This window comes from Scatophagus argus, chromosome 5 (genome assembly GCF_020382885.2).
Source record: "Scatophagus argus isolate fScaArg1 chromosome 5, fScaArg1.pri, whole genome shotgun sequence".
NCBI lineage: Eukaryota > Metazoa > Chordata > Actinopteri > Scatophagidae > Scatophagus > Scatophagus argus.
The window spans coordinates 22,152,671-22,174,996 of NC_058497.1; the positions used below are offsets into that span (position 1 = coordinate 22,152,671).

Below are 22,326 nucleotides of genomic sequence, written 5' to 3' on the forward strand. Positions count from 1 at the left end.
GAGGTTAATGACTGAAAGCTGCTCGCGGGGTCTTTTAAACTTTTATGACGCAGGATATGCACATTTTAATCCTCAAGACTCAAGACTTTTATCACGTAGACAGATTTTCATCAGGAGTGGTCCTAGTGGGAGAAATTACATACTGTGTGTTTAAATATTAAAAAAAAAAGATCAGAAGTACCTCCAAGTCTGAGACCATGGTTCTCTGCTAGAAACGGTGAATCACTCTCTCCAGGCTGGGAGCGAGGTGCTGCCCCAAGTGAAGGAGTTCAAGTATCTCTGGAATCAGATGGTAAAATGGAGCATGAGGTGGACAGGTGGATTGGTGCAGTGTGTCAGCAGTAATGTGGGCGTCGTGATGGACACTTGCGGCGAAGAGGAAGCGGAGCCGGGAGAAATGAGATCATGGATGGGAGCCTCCTCCGTAGTGTGGCTGAGCTAAGTTTTACAGATTGGGTGAGCAGGTTTGACATCTGGGGAGAGCTTGGAGCAGAGAACCTGCTCTTTCATGTCGAAGGCAGACAGCTGCAGCAAATTCCAGGCCAAGCTCAACTGGTAGGAGACCCCCAGAACTTCCCAGAGGATTACATATGTCATCTGGCCTGGAAACACCTCAGGATACCCCAGGAGTAGCTTTGGAGAAAGACATCTGGAATACCCAGCTTAGCTTTCTGCCACCATCATCCAATGCCAGATAAATAGAACAGAATGAATGGATGGATGGATGGAAGGAAGTTGGGACCAAAAGACAGCACACAGTGAACCAGTTGGTTTATATCAGTACATTAAAAAATTGTGTTGAGCTAATGGTGAGAAACCATCTGGCACACCGTAATGTGTTTTAAATGGCAAAAGACTAACTTAAAGGCAGAAGTAACCAGAACTGACTAAATCCAGTATCATTATAGTCTTGTTTTCACATCTTAGCCAACATGGTAGACATTTTTTAAACAGCAAAATGAAATGACAAGAGAGATTTTCCATTTTATGCCTACAACTCAAAACAGTTAAGATTAAAATAAACACAAAGATTGTGCTGAAGCTTCTAAGGTTCCTCTTGGCATTCTGGCTGAATTTTCCCCTGAACATTTTTTGAATGTGGAAAAATAAGACAAATCCTTTAAATTCAGTCTATCTTTTTGTTTTATATAATGTCCAATACTTTCAATAAAAAGACATTGCCTTGTAGAATTATAAACCACAGAGTACAGAGCAGAGACAGAAACAATGAGACATACAGTGTGTCCTTTACACAGAAAAAGAACAACACGACTGCCTGCAGCAGTTTAAGTACAAAGACTTCAAAATAGTATATGAGAGATCATATACATATAATGTTCTTTCTTCCTGGCATACAGGAGTGTCTCTCTGAGGTTAGCAACCCACATCCCATATTTCCCACAAAAAACCCCACCTTAAAAACTACTTTTATCTACATATGTATTATTATACTGTACAAATTACACAGGTCTTTAAATAATCTGCAGGCCGGCCTTCACTCCCCTTGTTTTTGAGAACAACCAGGTGGGGTGAAGTGTCCCTCAAGAGAGCAAGGTCTGAACCTGCTTAGGTGATCTGGGTACCAGGTTCTCTGGGTCTTTGTAGCCGTTAGCTGGGCTGGTCAGTGCTGTGTAAACCTCCCCATAGGCTCTGCACACCAGTTCTGTTGACTGACGGAAAATCTGCTCCCTGCACAAACAGATAAAAAGTCCTTAGAGTTTTAAATTGGCAAAACCAGTCGTGAATGGGCCCTTTAAAAATGACAGCACTTCTAAAAGCAGAGCTGTGCTGTAATTAGTCACTGATAAAGGGCTGAAACAAGTCAGCCATGAGTAAGAATTTGTCCTAATTACTTTTTTTTTGTTCAGTGACCACTTTGTGCCCCCGCTGTGTCGAAACGACGAGTGGCAGTATGTGGTGCACACTGCCATCTATGGATACATATTACAGTATTAATACACAAGCATCAGGTGTCATCATTTCATCAAAAAATTGAAGTATGCTATTACTTTTCTTTTCATGGACTTCTGCAAATGTTTAAAATCAAATTCATACAGATTTCTTTTCTGTTTTCTGTTACAGCTGCAACAACTGGTCAATGGACAAAAAAATGATTCACCAACTATTTTGTTTAATCACTTTGGTAAGTTGACCATCTCAAATTCTAAATTGTCAGAACTATCTGCTTTGCTTGGTGTTTCACTACAGTAAATTTAATATTTTTGGTTTTTCAACTGCTGGAAAAAAACACAGCAATTAAAGACTGTCATTTGGTGACATTTTATAGACCAATCTATTAATTAATTGAAACAAGAAAGTAAATGTATATGTCTCTTGAAGCATTTGACAAAAAATCTAATTAGAAACATTTTCTTCCACGTCTATTGATACAATGTAATTTAGGGGGAAAAAACCCTCCACATACACCCTTAAGTGAAGGAGATAATTTGACTATTTCTTGCAGTGGAGCACAAAATGAGGATGCAACAGTCGGACTGAAGAGCCCAGTGAGAGGACTCAAGGACGCAGTGGGAGGGCCTCTGTTGCATCCCGCTCAGGCTCTTGAGATCCATATTTTTTAATTGGCCCACAGAGAACAGAGAACCACAGTGCTGCCTATGACACCTTAATCCACACCAAGTGCACTGTGCTAACACAAAATGTGAAACGAAGGGAGTCTAAAAGTACATTCCCATTATTTGTGCACTCCAGGAGTGTTTTCAGTGTGCTGCTCGGTGTTTTTGTGTATTTAGGTGAACACCGAAATGGACCTGAGAGATAGCAAGGCAGAAAGAGAGAGAGAGAAAGACAAAGAGGAGGAATGATTTCAGGGAACGAGTGTAGGTAAGAAATGGGCCAGAAGCTAATTAATGGCGTCCTGCCCATCAGTCCTCCCTTGTCCATTAATAGAGAACATTAACCTGAGGTACAGAGTGCTCCTCAAGCCTGCTGCACTTCCCAGTAAGCGTGACTCATAGAAAGGGTGCTCCAATGTAGCAACTGTATTGAGCTAAAAGCATGTGCATTTTCTGATCAATAAGACAAATACACGCAGCCGCTATCTCACTGTGTTGGTGGCTTTACCAATTTAGCGTCCAAAATCGCAGTACATTTAGTCGAGTGGTTTGTTTGGAATGCAGTAATGATCGTGTTACATCTGGGAAACTAATGAACGTTGAACATTATTAGGTCAATGCTCCTGTTCTATTTTTATCACTCTGAATGTGCTCTTAGCCCTGTTGAAACACCACGTGATGCTGTAAACATTTAACTTCAAGCCTGAATATTGCATGTATGCTATTCCCTCCCCCGAACAGAGGGAGCTGTCATCCAACAACAAGGACGAGACGAGAACTCACTTGATGGCCGCACTGAGCAGGAAGTTGAGCTGTGGCATCACAAGAGTGTCAGGCGACGACAAGTACCGATCAAACTGGACCTGTTGTTTGTGTGAGGGAGTAACCAGCGGGTGGTGAGTCAAAGAAGCATAATAATTGAGGGAGAATTTATTGGTTCCTGCGGGAGAAATTGTTTCATTGACACACTTGGTGTAACTCACCATTGCTGCTTTCACAGAAGAGCTGTCCATGCTGGGGAGGACGGACAGGGGACCCTGAGACGAAAAAGTTACATCAGTTTAGAAGGGAACTGGGAGTCATACTTTTTGAACAGCGACAACGCAGAGCTGCTGCGATTAGTCAATTAATCAATTAGTCGATCAAAAGAAAATTACTCTACTGTGGCCTCTTTTAAAAGCATTTGCTGGTTCCACCTTCTTAAATGTGAGAATTTGCTGTTTTTCTTTGTCACTTACAAGACACAAGATTTTGTATTTGTCACACACACACAATCACACACAGCACAATGTGCAGTGAAATTCTCTTTGTCCCTGATACGAAAAATAGATAAGTAAGATAAGTATTTAAATATTATAAAATAGAAACCTTATAAAAAGGTCGAGGAGTGTTGGCTGGAGAAAACAAGAAAATGAAAATGTCATTTTGGGCTCTAGGAAATTGTGATGATTTATTCACCATTTTTGATATTTTATAGTCTCAATAAAAAGAAAGAATTGGTTAATCATAAAAAATAACTGGCAGATTAATCGCTAACGAATATAATCAGAAGTGAACTGAACAAATGTCAGGTAACTGAGTTCATTCAAATCCACAGGGAGCGCTGAAAAGGTTTCTTCCTTTGTCGTTTGTCTGCATTATTCATTCTTTATTCATTTGCTCATTTGTCAGTGCACAGCTTATTAGCTGTACCAGAATTAGCTATAAGCTTATTTACATCTGAAGTCCCAGGGCAGGAAACAGAGAATAGCATCTCTGTTAGGAAATTAATACTGCAGTATAAGTACACAGATTTCACAGTATTAATACACATCAAGTGAGGAGGGACACAGCCCTTAGCTGCTGCTCGAAAAGGATGAAGGCAGTAGATGACATTTCTTCTACGGTATACTTTTTAAATGGTTGACTGGTTGGTTGACTTAAACATCTGTTCGGGCTGTTGTCACTCTTCTCGGTTCCATTATATGGGATTCAGACTAGTCATGTACTGAAAACTTATACCTTCAGTACATCATTCAACCCTATTCTACAGCACCATACAGACTGATGGGCAAAAACATTTTTTATTCACACAAAACTTGTGAATCTTGATTTGCAAAAAGGAGAAATTCTGTCCTTAAACCTTAATGTTAACCCGACAAATAGTGTTGAAGGTAAGCCAATAACCGACTTCATGAACACAACAGCAGGTACCTTTCAGGCAATTAGCTGACACTGATTATCCCAAATGGCAACATTAAGCCAAGCTTAAATGCCTAAATTGCTGACATTAAAAGCAGCAAATAGACGGCAGTGCAAGGGTCAAAACTACAGTGCAGAACCTGGAGTGATTTTATGGAGATATAAGCACATTAACAAACTAGGAGCCTACAAACTCATCTGCCAGCTACTAGCCAGTGAACAGTACTGTTTTAATAACCGTTCTCTTGTTTCTGACATGTTCATCTGATGTATCGCAGAAAATTGCAGGGATAAAATGTTCAGCACATAGCAAAAGTAAACCTGAAGAGTCTAAAATAAACTCGGGGATCCTTGTCATGCGTTGACATCTGGGATGCCGTCAAGTGTAGACAACTAGACTCAATCCTTTCAAACAGAAGACTATTTAAAGGAAAGCCAAGACAGCCAGGCCACCCGTGGAGAGAAGCAGTCCGCAGAAGAATGACAGCTCTTGATTGAGCTTTGCATTGAGCAGTAGCAGTAGCAGCAGCAGCAGCAGGGTGTGGTGTGTCCTGACACGACCCAGGTTTTCAAGACTTGCATTCTAAACCGCAGCTATGGATCTGACTGGGATCCATAGTTGTGGCAAAGTGTGTCACAAAGAGGGAGGAAGACTCCAGGGCATCATCTCTCTCATCTGCACAGGACACTTCTGGAGAAGCTAATATATTTTAATAGCACATAATGTAATCTGCCTCCCAGTATCCCTTTCTCATCTGAAAATCTGATAGAAATGTTATTAAGCCTTAATAAAGACATCGGTCATGTGGTAACCATGGCGACAGCTGTTGTAAAGTCCAAAGAGGTAGCATACTGTAAACAATAGGGCCTGTATAATATAAAAGAGGACACTTAGGGAGTCCAGCAGGAGGGATGTGAGGAAAAAACCTGCAGTTCTATAACTTCACATGTGAATGCAGTTCAATACACAGTTAAGTCCTCCACACCTGATCGGCACTGTGCTGCTGGACACAGTTGTAGATATAACTCAGTCCGGCTCTGGTCAGCACGTAGGATGCCTGCTCGTTGATCAGAGTGTCGAGGTGAGCCTCGATCTAGGAGATGTGGGAGAGAGTGGCTTAAAATCCAGTGTGAACGTATGGTACTTGTGGTTAATGGACAACCACAGTGCTACTGATAATGAAACTTGCAAAGGAGCTCTTGTAGTGCTCAATTACAAAAGATGCACTAAAAATAGAAGGATATATGGCACAGTGGAGCATGACAGCATTACATGACGCGCACCGTTCTATGAGACAGTAAAAGAAATCTTTTTGATAAAAAGATTTGAGCTCTGTGGGTTTTCCATGAAAAGCTAAAGACTGATTAACTATTTGTAATAAACAATACCCCTACGCACAGACTGTTCATGCTGAATAACATTCTTATTTCATGATTTAGTTCATCTTGTCCTACTAAGGTGAAGGATGTTATTATCAGATTCAAACCCTTCATTAACTATAATTAAATATAATGTAACAGATAATTAAAAATTTGTAATGGTCCAATAAACTACTAATTTGTTGATAGCTGTTTAAAATTTGGACAGACCTGGAATTCGAGCATCTCAAGCCTCTTGTCAGTGAACTCAAAGAGAGCCAGCGTGGTCTTCATGACATACAGCGAGTTCACCATGTAGCTCGCCATGTCAGCAGTTCCGAGGTTACTGGCTGACACTGTGCACAACTGCAGGAGGGGATCCAAGATGCAGGAGAGCACCTGGTAGAGACAAAGTCAAACAGGGGAGTGAAATATCACTGACTTTGACAGATGGTGATTAAAAAATTATTATTAAAACTTTCATCCCATCCTGATCTTATTGTATAGATATGAGTGGTACCTGAGCAAAGTCAGCCTGGCGGGCATCCAGAGGAACCACTGATGAGTCATGGGAGGCCAGCACCTCCCTGAGGAGGGAGAGAGTCTGTGTGAGGGAGGCTGTAGGTCCCAGATCTGCAGGTGGCAGCTCAACCTGCCCAGGCAATGGAGCAAAAGAGCACAGTTATTCTTGCAGAAGTTAGTCGTATGTGGCTGTAGCCTTCACAGAGACAAAAGGTCCTCACAACATTATTCAAGTGTTAAACATCCCTAATGAGCAGCATGACAGACTGAACATACAACTGCCTCCTGCTGCTACTCTGCACCTAGGCTTGTTCAGAGTGAGAAAAGCTTTTTTAATGAAGAGGGTTTTGATTTCATTGGCCTCTGGATAGAAAACACAGAACTGAGCCCGACCACCTTTGTCCACCTAATAGAGCAAATTATGAGAAGGCCGTGTTCCTGGCATTAGCTGGAATTGACACCAAAACCCTGAGGGCCTCCAATTTGATTAACACCGAGCTACAGGGACAATTCTTGTAACTGCTATTGATCAGTACACAGCCAGCATGTTATGTGGAGGAGCTCCTGCTTGTGCTGAGGTGTATTTTGGTGCTAATTTAACTAAATGGCAGCAAGTCTGGAGTTTTTTGGCAGCTAGTATCTTTTCCATGCTGTAGCCAACAGGCTAAAACTGTTTACAAGCACAAGTCCTTCAGAAATAGCCTTGTTGTCTTTGAGGGTTTCGACACAGAGCTGAAATACACAATGTGTGTCCACAGGGTGTAATACTGAACTTCTGCACTGTCATTTAAGTGATTTCAGGAAAGATGACGGCAAATCGTCTATATTCTTCTTCTATCTCTTTCCTGAGGCAATCGTACTGTTTTCCAAGAAACCACTTTCTCTGCACAAATGAAAACAATATTAGGGATGATGAATAAATGCTCTACCTTGTCCATAAGTCTGCTCGCATGAAGGCTGAGGCTGTTGAAGAACATCTTTTTGCTGAGGATGTGCATTTCTTCAATAGTGACAAGCAAGGAGGCCACACTGGTCCCAATGATCGAGCTGGACAAAGATCAGACAGAAAGAGGAGTCAACTCAGACCGCATGCAGCAAATATTTACATTATGAGTTATCTTGTTTTTTACTTCATCAACTAATTGTTTACATCTATAAAATGTAAAACTGATGTCTTCTGCATTTGCTGAGCAATTAACTGATCATTTAAGTCACTGGTGAGTTTTTTTCTGAAGAGTTAGAATACCTGATGGTGTGGTGGTAAAACTTCAGCAGGTTGGAAAGCTTGTAAAGCAGGACAGCGCCTGGCTCAGCCACAATGACCTGTTCTATTCGAACCTGAGGGACGGATCAATAACACTTAGCGTGAGTACATGAGCAGAACACGACAGAACACTGTATGCATTCACCGGAGCTGGTCGGTGGTTCTTTAATAGCTTCTTAAACTAATTTGTTTGCTCACTTTCAGTGGCCTGCAGACTCCCTCAGTGATGTGACCAACCACCTCCTGCATGTTCTCCTCTACACCTAATGTAAGAGGAACACAGGCACACACACACACATGTACACACACACACACATACACAGCTGTGTTCAGGATATCATGGAAATAGCAGAGTAAAGAGAAAAATCCTCTTTTGGATCCAAAATAAACATGCATGACCAGTAACAAACTAACAGTACAACACAGGCTCACAACATTTCAAATTCATTCCTGTATTATTTTAATGTATTTACTGAGTCTACAATTTACAAATGTGGCAGCATATAATATATAATATAACACTGACACCTGCCTGAAAACACAGGATCTCATGTGATTTGTTTGGCGTGAACTGCAGACAACCACCGCAAAATGTGCAGGAATGCTAACATTTGATGTAATAGCTTTGCTTAACAAAATGGATCAAAAATAAAGTGCAGTCTTGACTGAATCCTTTACATAGCTGTCTTCATTGCTAATTGCGATTAGAACTGAAGAAGTTAAATTGGAGAAACAAGCACAGGATTAGTCCACCAAGCTGAACTAAATGTACTGGAATTAGATGTGTTCACACTTTCCAACTGCTGCCAACATCCCTAACCTCTGCTGAAGGACGGGTTGCCCAAACTCCATCCAGTTTATGATGTGAATGAACTGGAGATGATGGAGAACAGTTAGCAAGTTGGAAACATCATACCTTGCAGAGTGACTTGTTTCAGCAGAGCTTCTAAATGCTCTTTCTCTGAAGCAGTGGCTTGGTGCAGCCAGGCCAGCATGTCCCCAACATATCTGAAAGAGTGATGAAACAGTCGGTATTAAACACTACGTAATGAGGGGCCAACCCAAGGGCTAATCTTACTACGCCGTGACCACAGCTACACCGAGCCATTGGTCAACGTGTTTCACTCCATTCACACACAAACGTGGCTTTTGGTGTTACATAACAATGGAAAACAGCAAGGTTAAACTTGAATTATTGTGTGTAAGCCTGTCTGGGTGTGTGTGTGTGTTTGTGAGTGAGTGTGAGGACATATGGAGGTGAGAAAGAACTCGATGTTCTCAGAACTGCCAATGCCTCCTATAAAGCGGAGGTGATTTTGTGTTCTAAACATGGCTGGTATTCTGAGAAAATCTCCCATTTGGCTCCTGGGCACAGGAGGAAGAGGATGTGGTACAGCTGGAAGCACAAACACACTCTGGACAAAACAGATATTTAATATCCTCTTAAATTGGCCTTTAAAATGTAAGAATCTCAGGAGTCAGGAACTAAATCTAATATATTTATTATTGTTTATTTATTTATGTTTAGGAATCATGATATTTACAATCATACGACACATACACAGTGGAATGCTTATAGCTTAAATATTTATTCAGGGGTTGGATGCAAGTTTAATTTTTTAAGATGAATTTTTTTTATACTATTTTAATCGCAAAACTAACTGAAAACCTTAGCAACAACATACCTTCAAACCTTCAAAATGCATTTCTCTTCCATCAAAACATGCTTACAACTGCATCACAACTGAAGTTTGCTCTTTGTTTAATTACACCAACAGCTGGCAGTGTTCAACTCATAAATGGGACTGGAGATGTACCTCATGGGGTCATGTGAATGCATCTCTATGGGGCGAGGAGTTCCTCCTGGCCCGCCGCGGGTGAGGGCGTCGATGAAACCTCGTACCACCGCACACCTGCGTGCAGTCCCAAACTCATCCAGAGTGTACCTGAAGAGAGAGAGAGAAGGCGACATTCCACACCCAATCCTCGTGTGAAAAGATGTGTTTTCATGCAGACTGTGTGTCGGAGGTCAGCTGCTGACATACGTCAACAATGAAGGCAGCTTTTCCAAAAGGAAAGACTTTGAGGTTGTTTTGATTACTTGGCGGTGGCAGGGCTTTGTGACAGACTAAACACAAGATAGTGCTGAATTAAGATTCCAGGAAAGCTGGTCTCTGCTCTCCCAGCCTCAACATCTCCAGCCAGTGAGTGACCTTGGACACATTGTGGGCACTTGTGACAGGTGCATGTCAGAGAATGCAGACAGACAGAAGGTGGATGTGCCAAGAAAACATATCTTGGAGTAACACGTGAACATTTCCTGAGCTGTTTTACTTTAGGAACAATCTTAAATTCCCAGTATGCATCAGAAAATGTGTAAATTACTGTGCAATTACTTATTGTTTATGAAGTCTAAATTATTTTTAAAACATTTGTATTCAATTTCATTTTTCTACTGGTGTTTAGATATGCACAAAAATTACAATTTTCTCAAATGAGTCACACTAGTTTTACAATTAATTTCATTTTATCAACAGATTGTGTATGCAGTCTAACTCTACAGATGCACCCTGCTGTTTCTCCTGATTTACCACTACACAGATCTACTTCTAGTGGCTGTTAATGCTCTTTAACGACACAGAGATGAGGATAAATGAAGGGACAGACCATAAGGCATGTTATGTTAATTTAAAACAATTGCTGATGCTGATGTTTGTAAGAGTGCGTGTTTGTTTGTATCTTACTTGTAAAGGACGGGCCGGTCCTGCAAGGCCTCCATGGCCTGAGTCAAGACAGGGTTGATATCGCAGGTCTCCTGGGTCAGTGCCCTGCATTCATCTTTGTGCAAAGAAGGGAAGTTGCATAAGCAAAGTAAATCTAAACACTGTGAACCAACTAACTAAATAGCTGCAGTCTTTCTAGTAACTATGATTACATTATGCTCCATTCATTGTTTCAAAATGTTTTGGACCATGGCAACCATTCTAGCAAGAAGCAAACCAAAGCACCAAGAAATTTTTCAATCACATTTTCCAATGAGCTTGGACCAAGAAGTCAGTTTACTTATGCTTCAATCAAACAACAAACAGGCAGCAGCCAGACTGTGGAGAAAACGGATCAACACGCTCCGTCTTGTTAGGTTTCGCATAATGCTGGAAATATAAGTAAATGCTGCTTCAAAAGATACGTGCAGAAATGTTTTTGTGAAAACGTAGTTCACTTACCAGACAACCGACAGATGTATATTAATAATGAAACCGTTCACCATTAGCAAATTTTTGGATTTGGGTCTCTTAGCAAACCTTAACCACAGCAAATAAGTGTCTATAGAGCAACTCATAATTTAGTAAATGCTCTATACTTTGTTGCTGTATAATTATACAAATGAGGTTTCTGTGATCCAAATGGTTTATTTCCATTTTGATTTCAATGACAAAACACATGGCTAAGCTGAGGAAAATTTTTGGTCTCCAGCATTCTTTTGGCAAAACTCAGTCAGAGGTTATGAGTCACATGAGTCCTCAAATGTGTCCTACACACGCCACAACAACACTCACTTGAAATAGCACAGCTTTGTGTTCAGTTCTTTTCAGGTCAGTATAGAAACCTTGTGCGATGTGTACATAGTGTGATCGTGCTATGACCTGTGTGCTGCACTCACTCTGAGCCCAGCGGTAGAGCTGCTCATACGATGTCTCCTGTAACACGGCCATCTGCTCCATGATCTCTAGCCTGGAACAAGCATGCAAACCAAGACCACACATTACATACCCATAACCCTACTGTCAGATTCCTGACAGTGACATACCAGACCGGGGTATTTTTTTCCCCCCTGCTTGTCTGTTCCACCATTCAGGGTAAAAATAAATGTCATGAATTTAACAGTAAGAACAGGGTCACTGTAAAAGACACTCTGTGATTGTATTCTGTCAGAGGAAATGGAGCACAGAGTAACACAGTGAAGTGTGATGCGCACCCTACCCTGCAGTTTGCTGGTTGGTTCGCAAGAGGATTTTCACATCCTCATGGATGTGCTTCACTCGGCTGAGAGCTTTGAAGAAATCCTGGGAAATTGAATGGCACACCAATGAATACATTAGGAACCATACGGGTTGCAGATATGCACAAGTCAACGAACATTTATTGCCAAAGCACTAAAAATATCACAGCTTCAGTTCAAATGTTTTCTGAGGTTACCAATCGCAGCATTTGTAACTGATTGACTCATTAGATATGATGGCAGCATGTTGACACAGTGAGATCAATCACCATTCAACTAAAGGCAACTGATGAAGGAGACACTATTCTGTCAATGATATTGCATCCCTCACATCCTGGGAATGTGTATGTGAAGATTATTCACACCATTTAATTCATCAGAATAAATTATAATGGAGATTACCTCAGTGATAGGTGCATCCCGAGCCCCTCGCAGTGTGGCCATCTCCTCATTAGAGAGCTGGAACTTGGCAAGGAAAGCCTGAGCAACCTGAGCTCTCACCTCCAGACGATGGCTAGGCGGGGAGACATAAATATTGTTAATTTCCTTCCCTTGCCATTGTTGCAGGATTATTTTCCTCTCATAATGTTTTGTCTCTTAGTTTCTATTCAGTTGGGCATTTTCTTGGTGATTGGCTTAGACTGTCATCAACCATAGGAGAGCTCAAGTTGGGCCAACTGGTCTTCAGTTTATCTCACAAAAGCATTCACTCTTTTCCTCCTGTCCTTCATCATTTTTTCTCATCAGTTTTTCTTTTTTTTCCATTAGTTTTATCACTGTATTTTGCGATCCACTTTGTGTTTCCGCACTGCAAAAATAAAATGACCTGACAGTAAGGAATACAAAGTTGTGCTCTTTCATTTAAAGGTGCATGTTGTCAACAAGCTGTAATGTTTGATGTTCTACAGCAGATGGCAGTCACACTCTCTCGCTCTCTCGCTCTCACACACACACACACACACACACACAGGCATTAGCTCTCAGTGAAATGCGTCGGACAGTATGACAGGGTGTGACACAGAGTAAAGATATCAAGTGCAGCAGTGAGAACGCGAATAACAAAGGGAGACAAAAGAAACAAAGTGAACGCATAATGGCCAGGTTTTGTCGCTATGAACAAGAGCAGAGTGATAACTATCGAGTCACTGTAAGCGTCTCGGCACAATAGTGACTATGGCAACCGACTCAGTCAAACAGGGAACTCTGCCACGCAATAGAAGAACAAGAATGAGTCCTCCCTCTGTGTCCATGTTTCCATCCAAACCACCTCGTCTATATTCTCTCCCCAGACTGTGAAAAGGCTGGATCAGTAAATCACCAGGTTGTTTTGGTGGAGGAGTAGAACCCAACATTATCTAACCATTGTCTCCCACACAACCATTACCAGAGCTCAGCCAGTTGGAAGTAAAGGGTTGTAAATCTGTTACAGGGTTCTATGATTTCGTATTTCTCGGCACAACTCGCTGAGCCCCACGCACAGGACCTTGAGGCGTTTTTGCCTTTTACGAGTTTGGAGTGTTGATATTCTTTTCATCACAGGTAAACACAACAGCTTGGGTGGACCTTTCATTCCAAGTACAATTTGAGATAAGATTTAGCAGCACACTTTTAAGATGTACTGAATTACAGCAACCAGACTACAACAGCAAAACTGTAAGAAATGAGGAAAATAATAAATATTTAACTTCATAGCAACACAGCAGCTGTGCCTCTACTATAAAAGGCCTTTGGAGTTTCATGCTTGCACTGTGAGACTGTCAAAAGCAATATTTTAGTATGTCACAAACACTTGTAATTCCAGTACATTATTTACATAATGTGACAGAAGACAGCTATATTGTGTACTGGGAAGGTACCCGTCACTGGCCATCACTTCACACACACAAAAACACACTGAATTTCAGGACAAAGAGTAGAAAATTGAAAGAGCACTGAGTGAAGTCAGTTACAAATTGAACCAAGAGGCACTCGAGCTACCTGGCATTCTACCACTGTTACAGAGATAAATTTAAAAAATAATACGCTATGCTAATGAGGCCATTAATTAAACTGAGTGGTGTATAATTACAGAATTTTTTTTCACAAGAACATGCTTGTTTTCACACAACACACGAGCGACATTAATATGGAAGCTGTAAACTGTTGTAGAGCGATGCATTATAATTGTCTCAAGAAAGCTGATTTTATCACTAATATGCAAATGTATGCAGGAAGTTATGACAAAAAATCTATTCGGATCATCTGCTCTATAAAGCAACAGCGGTGCAAACATGGAATTTCTGTCATGAACTGACAGGAATGCACATTTCTACCAAAGGTTGGTGCCTTCAAGTCAAAGCTCAGAGTTCAACAGCTACTTTTTAATATTGTAACGATTAATGCAATACAGAAAACACAAATTCATTTGCAATTTTTGAAATGAAAATGGCAGCATCAGTTTTTATTATTATTATTGTTAACAATTTCTTCAGGGTTGAATAATTTGACCAGCCATTATTTTCTCAACATCCTTTCTCAGAAAGACGACCTAATGAGTTCATTTTAGGGCAGCAGTTGTACCCAATCCCTTATTTATTGAGGGCTCTGTCAATATGGACACGCTGAACTTCGTAGACGAGGGAGCACGAGCAGAGAAACCTTTCACACGTCAAACTTTGCAAGATTCACCTCCAGAAGATAAGAAATACCCCCAATTCCTCATGTCCAGGCCAAGAGTGACAGACCTGTTCCTCCAGGACGTAAATCACAGCGAAGAGACAGACTGCACACGCCTGCACAAGGTGAGTAAAGGTGGACTGAGGGAGCTACAGAGGGTGAGAGAACGATGGTGCAGCAGGGTTTCTGCAGCGCTGTCAGGACACGACACATTCTTCTCCAGACTGCAATTACCAAATACCAGAGAGGGGCAACGTACCCGAGTGAATCGGCAACGTCACGCCGTAAAGGCGACTATGTGTTACCCTGGGCTTGTAGTTTCAAGCAAAATGAACTCAGGCCAGGCACTCTGGCCTCCTCCCACAATCCCAAAAACATGGACGGTTAATCAGCTACTCTACATTGCCCCTAGGTGTGAATGTGTGAGTGTGTGGTTGTCTTTGTGTGTATCAGCCCTGCGACTGACTGGCGACCAGTTCGGGGTGAACCCCGCCTCTCGCCCGTAGTCAGCTGGGATAGGCTCCAGCTCCCCACGACTCTGATGGATAAGCGGTATGAAAAATGAATGAATGAATGAAAGTTAAAGTGAAATTAGATCCATGTTATAGAATGTTACATGATGAGATTGAAACATGTTACAGGGTATGTAACACTTCTGTCCAGTCTAGCAGTTCTGTCAGTTTACAAACTGAGAACTGGAACAGTGATTAACATCTACCAAGCCCCCTAGTTATCACACATATAGTAAAGACCTGTCACAATAATACATTACAACTTTTCATACAATATTTGAACGCGACACCTTGATCATTTTTACTGACTTCAGTGGATACATTCTAATTCCATTTATTGCTCCTTCAAAGGGCGTACTTTATGCCATTATATTATCATTACATCAGTAGCAAACCTGATATTATATTGTTTATCACAATACTTTCTGGGACAATACCGTATATAATCGGAACAAAATAGTTATTGCTTCAGGCCCAAGTAAAAATCTGCAAAGATTTACAGGACATTTTTCACTTCTTTCTTTGAAAAGTCACTGATAATCATCAGGAGATTAACTGATCTCTGTCCAGTCTCCTCAGAATTCATAAAGCATGTGGATTCGTTATCCATTAAAATCTATTAGGGGCCATTTCAAAGCCTTGGGTGGAAATCTGGCAGTCAACAAAGCTTTTGGTTAGCCACACGCCAGTGATCACTGAGTGCAGGCGCAGTCGGGCACATCAAACAACACAAAGGCATACTCACAGTCATACCCTCATTAACAGCCAGCTGAGCGTTAATAAGGCTCAAGTGTCATTTTACACAGGTTGTCATTTACTCTCTGATATTCACACAGGGCTCCATGTGTGCAGGATGGGAAATGAGTGGTGCGCACATGCCGAATGCTGGTAAATCTTAGTTGTGGTTACTAAATTTATCTACATTGCACTCTGGCATGCAGCCAAGTAGGCCTACTGTAGCTGCGTGAGCAGTTCAGCAATAGCTGGAGAAATAAACTGATAGTCTTAACCGCTTCAGCTCCAGCGGCTTGTGAGGTCACACAGTGCACAGAAACATCCGTTAGTGAGAAGTCTCGACTTGTTCAGCAGATAACATGTCACGCTAATCCAAAGATCACACAGCGCAGGGCAGGTGGGTAAAGTTACGTGTCATTATGGAACAACACACAACACCTATTTAGAGCTCCCGTTGACAGCGTCTTTGAACAGGACCTGCCCAAAACAAAAGAGGAGCACATATGAAAGCCGGCAGACAAACACGCATCGTCTAATATCATTGGCTCGCCTCTTCCACCTTTGCTTCTGCACACTGTAAGCAATCCACTGTTCTTTTCCATTTCATTAAAGCTGACAAATGACATGGTGCCAGTGGCAGATAAGATAGCAAACAGTTCAGAACAGGCGTGCTTTCCCGGGTAAATACACATCAGGAGCATCTGCAAGAGCTCTGAAAATGACTGCATAGTCTCAGCAGAGCTGCCCTATAAGCACAAAATGTGAGATTACATTGCAAATGCAGCACTGCTATAGTAAGTGTCAACAGAAGACGCATTAAAAAAAAGACAGTGGCTTGGGACTGCAGAGGACTGCATGACCTGAAACGAATCTGACCGAGAAGACCGGACTGGTGTGGTTCAGTGGGCTGATTGGTAGGTGGCTGAAGGAGGACAGCTTGACTGCACACTTCCTCTGGCAGCTCTTCCGAGACAAAATTGCTAAAGACAAGGTCAAAGCTTGGCGTGCAGACATTATCCCATCTGGCTGTGGGGTCATAGTGGTTCTTCGAATGAAAATGTCATGAAGATGGACAGCAGGTCCCAATGGGACCACTATCCAAAGAAAAGGACAAGGCGGTAGGGCACTCAGAAGGGCATTCATGTAAAACCTCTGACCAGTTACCTTCAACCTTCAGAGCCCATGCACAAAGCAATATGGATTGCATTACTTCATTGTCTGCACATATTCACCGGTGGCTTTATCCCCACTGGTGTCTTTCACTGCTCTCAGATTCTGGGCTCATCTCTTTCCTTTTCTGTCTCGCTCCTTTCCCTCCCGTGTCACCTTTATGTCAAGGAGGTCCTGAATCCGTGCCAGCGAAGCATCGAATTGCTGCGGTACATCACAGCTGGCAGCACTGTTTTTTGCCAGAAATCCACATTATCTGTGCCCGTGCCCCAGTCAATTCACACGGTCACTGAGCACTAAGGTCACAGCCGCCACAAACGCTAATGAATCCTCCATCAACCTTCAGCTATCAACGAAGAGGAGCGGGTGCTTCATTTTCAAATCCCTGTCAACACCCTGCCGGCCAAATTCATAGATTAACGACACCTAGATTAATTTAATTGGCAGACTTTCAAAAAAATCCATCAGTATTCCAAGAGTTGCAGCTGGCTGAGTACCCAAGATACCCTGTCTGACTCCACTTATGACTGTATGTCATGGTGAGCTGTATATATTGGATCTGCATATCTAACAGCTCCTAATATGTGTTGTCAGCAAATCTCAATGCTCCGGCTCAAATACAAGAACACACAGACGGGCTTCTTTCCAGCTGTAATAGCCTGGCTTCAATTAAATCATGGAGTAACCCAGTGTAAACAGGAACTACTTTGATCTGCATCTCAAGGCCAAACATCACAAGACATGATGAATAAAACAAAAAAAACCTTTATTAATGATGATTGCTGTCCTCCTTATGCAAATAGACAACTGCAGGAGAAATATTCACAACCTCATGAATCATTCATCCCTCCTCATCAAAAATAAAGACGTGCTTGCCAACTCCTCCTGCCCTGCACCAAATCTCTCCAACTTCTGACACTAAAAAGAAGCTGCATTTCACAGACTAGAAACTTAGTCTTCAACTTACAGTATGAGTGCTTTAACTTGGCAGATCATATATTTATTTGTGCAGAATTTAAAAATAAATAAGTTATTTTAATTTAGTATTTTTTATGCAAAGGTTTTGATAAAGTGTAGTAATCCCCTTCAACTGACACTTGCGATGGCAACCCCTGGAAAACAAGGAAGTGCAAGCACATTAAACAAGGTCTAACTTTCCAAACAACACGTGTGCAATAAAAGTTTATCACTTGTAAAGTGGATCATTGTTGTTCCGGTCACGAGCTTTGATTGAAGGGCTTTTTGTCTGGAAATCGTGGTGTCCACGTTTGGATTAGTGAAGATCACGATAGGTTTCCAAAATGACTTGCAGGCTTGCAAAAGATAATGGAAGAAATGGCTGCATATGATGTCTGTGAACTTTCTTAAGATAAGTTAGAATAAAGTTTCCCAAGTTTCCTTTAATTTTCACGACCTCTCTGGCATTCTAAAATGATCGTTTAACAGTTCAGGGTCTCATCATATGATGGTTTTATTTTACATTTTGATGACAATTACGTTACAGTCAGACTGAAAAACAGGCTATGCTTGCAATGATAAGTTTGAGTCTCCCTATTAGTTCCAAGATCAACACTTGTACAAGAGTGATTCATCCATTATGACAGCCCAATAACAAACACCATCATACATAAAGATTCAGTTTTTTATTGAGAATTTTACTTAAATGTTTTTTTTACTGTTCGTTAAATTCTACAGTACAATTTGAGGCTGTACTTTATAAAAGTGTAATGAACTTCGGTGTATGATAGTTAAAGAAATACACAAGAATTTATCCACCAGATTTATGGAACAAACTATCAAAATTATATCAGTGTTTCCCCTACAATGACCAGTCTGTGGCAGCCCCACAAATATTTTGTTGTTACACTAGGCTATTTAAAAATGCAGCGTATTTGTTCTTTCTCAGCTGCATTCCCTTGCCATGCACGCTCTATCTCTCCCTCTCTCTCACATGTACCCGCACACACACACACACACACATACACAGACTGGCAAATGATTAGCCTGTGAATAGTTCCTCTTCCTGCACACTATATTTGTCTGTGGAAACGTGATATTTGGCGTGGAGACCGTGGAGAAGATGAGAAGACAGCTGGACACTTTACCCTACAAGTGCAATACCACAAGTGCAATATTAAGGACTACTTTCTGGACTACCTCATACTTGCACACACTTGCACATGCATATTTATGCCATATGTTAAAACCAGCTTCTTTATTTAATTGTTTAGTTATTTAAAGGAAAAAATCTAGTTTTATATATTTTTAATATTTTTTTTTAGATTCTATTTTTTTTATTTAGCTTATATTTCTATTTTATTCAACTTTTTGTTTACCTCGTACTCTATATTTTTTATATTTTTATATTCTTATAGTCTACTTACTGCTCCCGGGACCTCAGTCCTAATTTCGTACCATAAACATGTGAATGTCAGCTGGTATGACAATAAAGTTCCTTGATTCCTTGAGTTCACGAATGGTTAGTATTAAAAAAAAACACATAAAGTAGTAAAACACAATCACACGTCCCACTCACAGTTACCCGAGACAGATAACTCCATGTTCTGAACACAATACTGTTAGTGTAAATATTGGAGACTCCCTAAGTAGGCTAAGCAAATAAACAATTGGAAACACAGCTTGTATAAGGATAATTAACAGATGTGTTGCCCTATGTAGAGAGGAAATGACTCCAGAGGGTCATCAGGATCTCTCTGTAGAGTATTTATAGTTTTATTTTTTTCTCTATAGTTATATTTACTTAAGGCACTTTAAGGATTGCATTCCAACTTTCTTGTACATGTACAATGACAATAAAGACTCTTCTGTTCTATTCAGAAGTTGCAACAGTGCTGAAATCATTTCTATATGATAAACTTTCTACTAGAGTTTAAGGGACAGTTTACCAGAAAAACAAAAACAAAAACATGCATCTTTCCTCTTACTTGTAGTGCTATTTATCCATCTCGATTGTTTTGGTATGAGATGCAGAGTTTTGGAGATATCAGCTATAGAGGTGGCTGTCATCTCTTGGATTTAATAAAACTAGAAGGCATCTCACTTGAAGGTGCTTGAAGGTGCAAAAAATAAAAAATAAAAAAATTGAAAACTGAAAATAAATCAGCAGCAAAGTCTCTTTTCAGAAATAATGACCTGGTTGGCCTTGTTGTGAGTGGTTACATTGAGGAGCTATTTTTGTTTCCTGTGTCACTACACAGAAGAAAGCGTTCATCTATTCATGGAAGAGAGGCAAAACAACTAGAGGCTGAACTGAACTGACCCCTTAAACCACTGCAATAACATGTTTCCCATATGCAGTAATAATTACTGTTACTATCTACTTGTTCATGTCTGTCTGATTTCCAATATAGTGCACATGTAGGGTCAAACTACGAGCCTTACTTTGCACAGTAGCACGCGCAAACACATCTCCCACACAAACACATCCATGCAAAATTGGTCAACTCACTTTTCTCCTTGCAGCTTGTTGGTTTTCACTATGAGGTCTTGAGTTTGCTCCTTTGCAGCCTGTGGGAGAAAAGTCACTGTGTTTATGAAAGATGGCCATAACAATACGAGCTAATAGTTTATCTTCAGTCAAGTATTATACAAACTTGAGAGTTCTGACATCTGACAGGCACAGATAATAAAACATACCTTCAGTCTATTAGTCATTTCTTCACAGCATGTGCTCATGGCCTGCACATCCTCATGAACACTTTCAAGCTCCTGTGGAAAACATGAAACCACAGTTGAACTGAGCTGAGGAGACTGTAGCCCGTTTACACATGCAAACACTCTAGGTTCAACGGGCTTCCTGTGCATTGTTGTGTGCTCAAAGAATCAGTGCAGTATCAGTGCATGGATGCTTTGGCAGGTTAAATAAGTCCACTCGAGTGCTGTTTCAGGGTAACATTTGTATTTTATTGCAAAACTCGATGTTACCTCCTTTACTTCTTTAAATATTCGTGCAAATTCCTCGTTGATGGCCAGGCTTCGTCTCTCTATGTCACCACGAAGATTTCTCCTAGTGCGCAAACTGTTCTCAGTGAAGAACACAGAGAGGGCCTTCAGAGCCTCCAGCATCTCCTGAAAACAGAAAAGGGACATTAGTGTATAATGTCAGGTAGTTGTGCTGCTGCTACAAATGTTTTATCGCTGTAAGCCGTGGCCTAGAGGTTGGAGAAGCGGCTTGTGATCGGAGGGTTACCGGTTCGATTGCAGGAAAAATTTGGGTGTGGTGGAGCGATTAATACGAAAAATGCCCCCCCCCTCCATTAGCCGGCTGATGTGCCCTTGAGCAAGGCACTTAACCCCCCCCAATATGCTCCCCGGACGCTTGATGCTGCCCACTGCTCCTGTGTGTGTTTCACTGCATGTACTTTGCTGGGTGTTGCATGTGTGTGTTCAACTAAGGATGGGTCAAATGCAGAAGACGAATTCAGTGTGAATGTAAAAATATATATACTGTCAATAAAGTTGATTCTTCTTATTCTATTCCCCTTGGACACGACCCACTGTATCCATAACGAATAATTGCGATAAACTTTACAGTCCACTCACCACAATAAATGATCGCAGAAAAATGCGAACCTGACAAATGAAAAAGGCTCTTTGGCTTTGTTTCTGTGCATAACCACAGCCAAAAGTGGGGGTGATGTTATCTCATCCAAATAATCACCTCTGAGAAAGTGACAATATAGCCTAAGAACAGAAATATGTGACGCGCCTAGCTTGCAGATTTAGCTAACGTTAGCTAGCTAGCAATAAGCTAAACTCTTCCCACTCACCTTGTCATTGTCAAGCCTCGTCTCCAGTATTTTGTTAAGCTTCCTTGACAGCGGGTTATTAGGTTGAGGAGGCGCATTTGGGTTCTGTGTTATAGCGGAGCTATCTGCTGAAATTTCTACCTTAGTATCAGCCATTGTACACACACAACTCCACGTCAACTTTCGGAAAATGTTTTGGTCCGTCCGAAATTAACGTCCGGTCAGCGTCAGCAATACAATGTTCCGCTAAGCGGTTATTTGTTTATTATTATTTTTTATGAAATAGCGTGTGTTCTCGTTTGTTTAAAGGGACAGCCCACCCAGGACGAACAATGATAGCAACGGTAATGGTATCAAAACAAAATTTTATTCACCTCCTCTCTCTTTCAAGAAAATGTGCATTTGTTTAATATCAAATACCAAACACACATCCTGTAATAAGATAATAACTTATAAGTAATATCCTTTACAAGGTAGAGCTCGCGTAGCTGGTTTATTGGCTCTATGTGGATGTGTGAGTTAGATTAAATTTTAAAAGATACCGGGAAGATGGGCGAGAGCATACACACACGAAAAATATTGA

The 22,326-nt window shown here is 41.1% G+C and overlaps 1 protein-coding gene across 1 annotated transcript; it reads right to left on the bottom strand.

The window, feature by feature from the left end:
* Window positions 1–1,125: 1,125 nt before the first annotated feature.
* cog6 (component of oligomeric golgi complex 6) lies at window positions 1,126–21,967 on the bottom strand. The gene is made up of 19 exons (XM_046389687.1): window positions 21,765–21,967; window positions 20,920–21,063; window positions 20,632–20,703; window positions 20,444–20,502; window positions 12,305–12,416; window positions 11,884–11,966; window positions 11,564–11,634; window positions 10,647–10,740; window positions 9,720–9,848; window positions 8,819–8,910; window positions 8,101–8,165; window positions 7,885–7,976; window positions 7,568–7,685; window positions 6,637–6,768; window positions 6,348–6,515; window positions 5,744–5,851; window positions 3,560–3,613; window positions 3,360–3,439; window positions 1,126–1,689 (listed from the first exon to the last, which is right to left on the bottom strand). Exons 1-19 carry the CDS (start codon window positions 21,897–21,899, stop codon window positions 1,542–1,544), a joined length of 1,956 nt encoding a protein of 651 aa, XP_046245643.1. The 5' UTR covers window positions 21,900–21,967; the 3' UTR covers window positions 1,126–1,541.
* Window positions 21,968–22,326: the final 359 nt, after the last annotated feature.

Excerpts from the sequence above, each read along its gene's own strand:
- cog6 (XM_046389687.1), bottom strand. The coding sequence starts at position 21,899 with ATGGCTGATACTAAGGTAGAAATTTCAGCAGATAGCTCCGCTATAACA. Across the intron at positions 11,635-11,883 it reads ACCAACCAGCAAACTGCAGG|GCTAGAGATCATGGAGCAGA; the intron begins GTAGGGTGCGCA and ends TGCTTGTTCCAG. Across the intron at positions 6,516-6,636 it reads GCCAGGCTGACTTTGCTCAG|GTGCTCTCCTGCATCTTGGA; the intron begins GTACCACTCATA and ends TGTCTCTACCAG.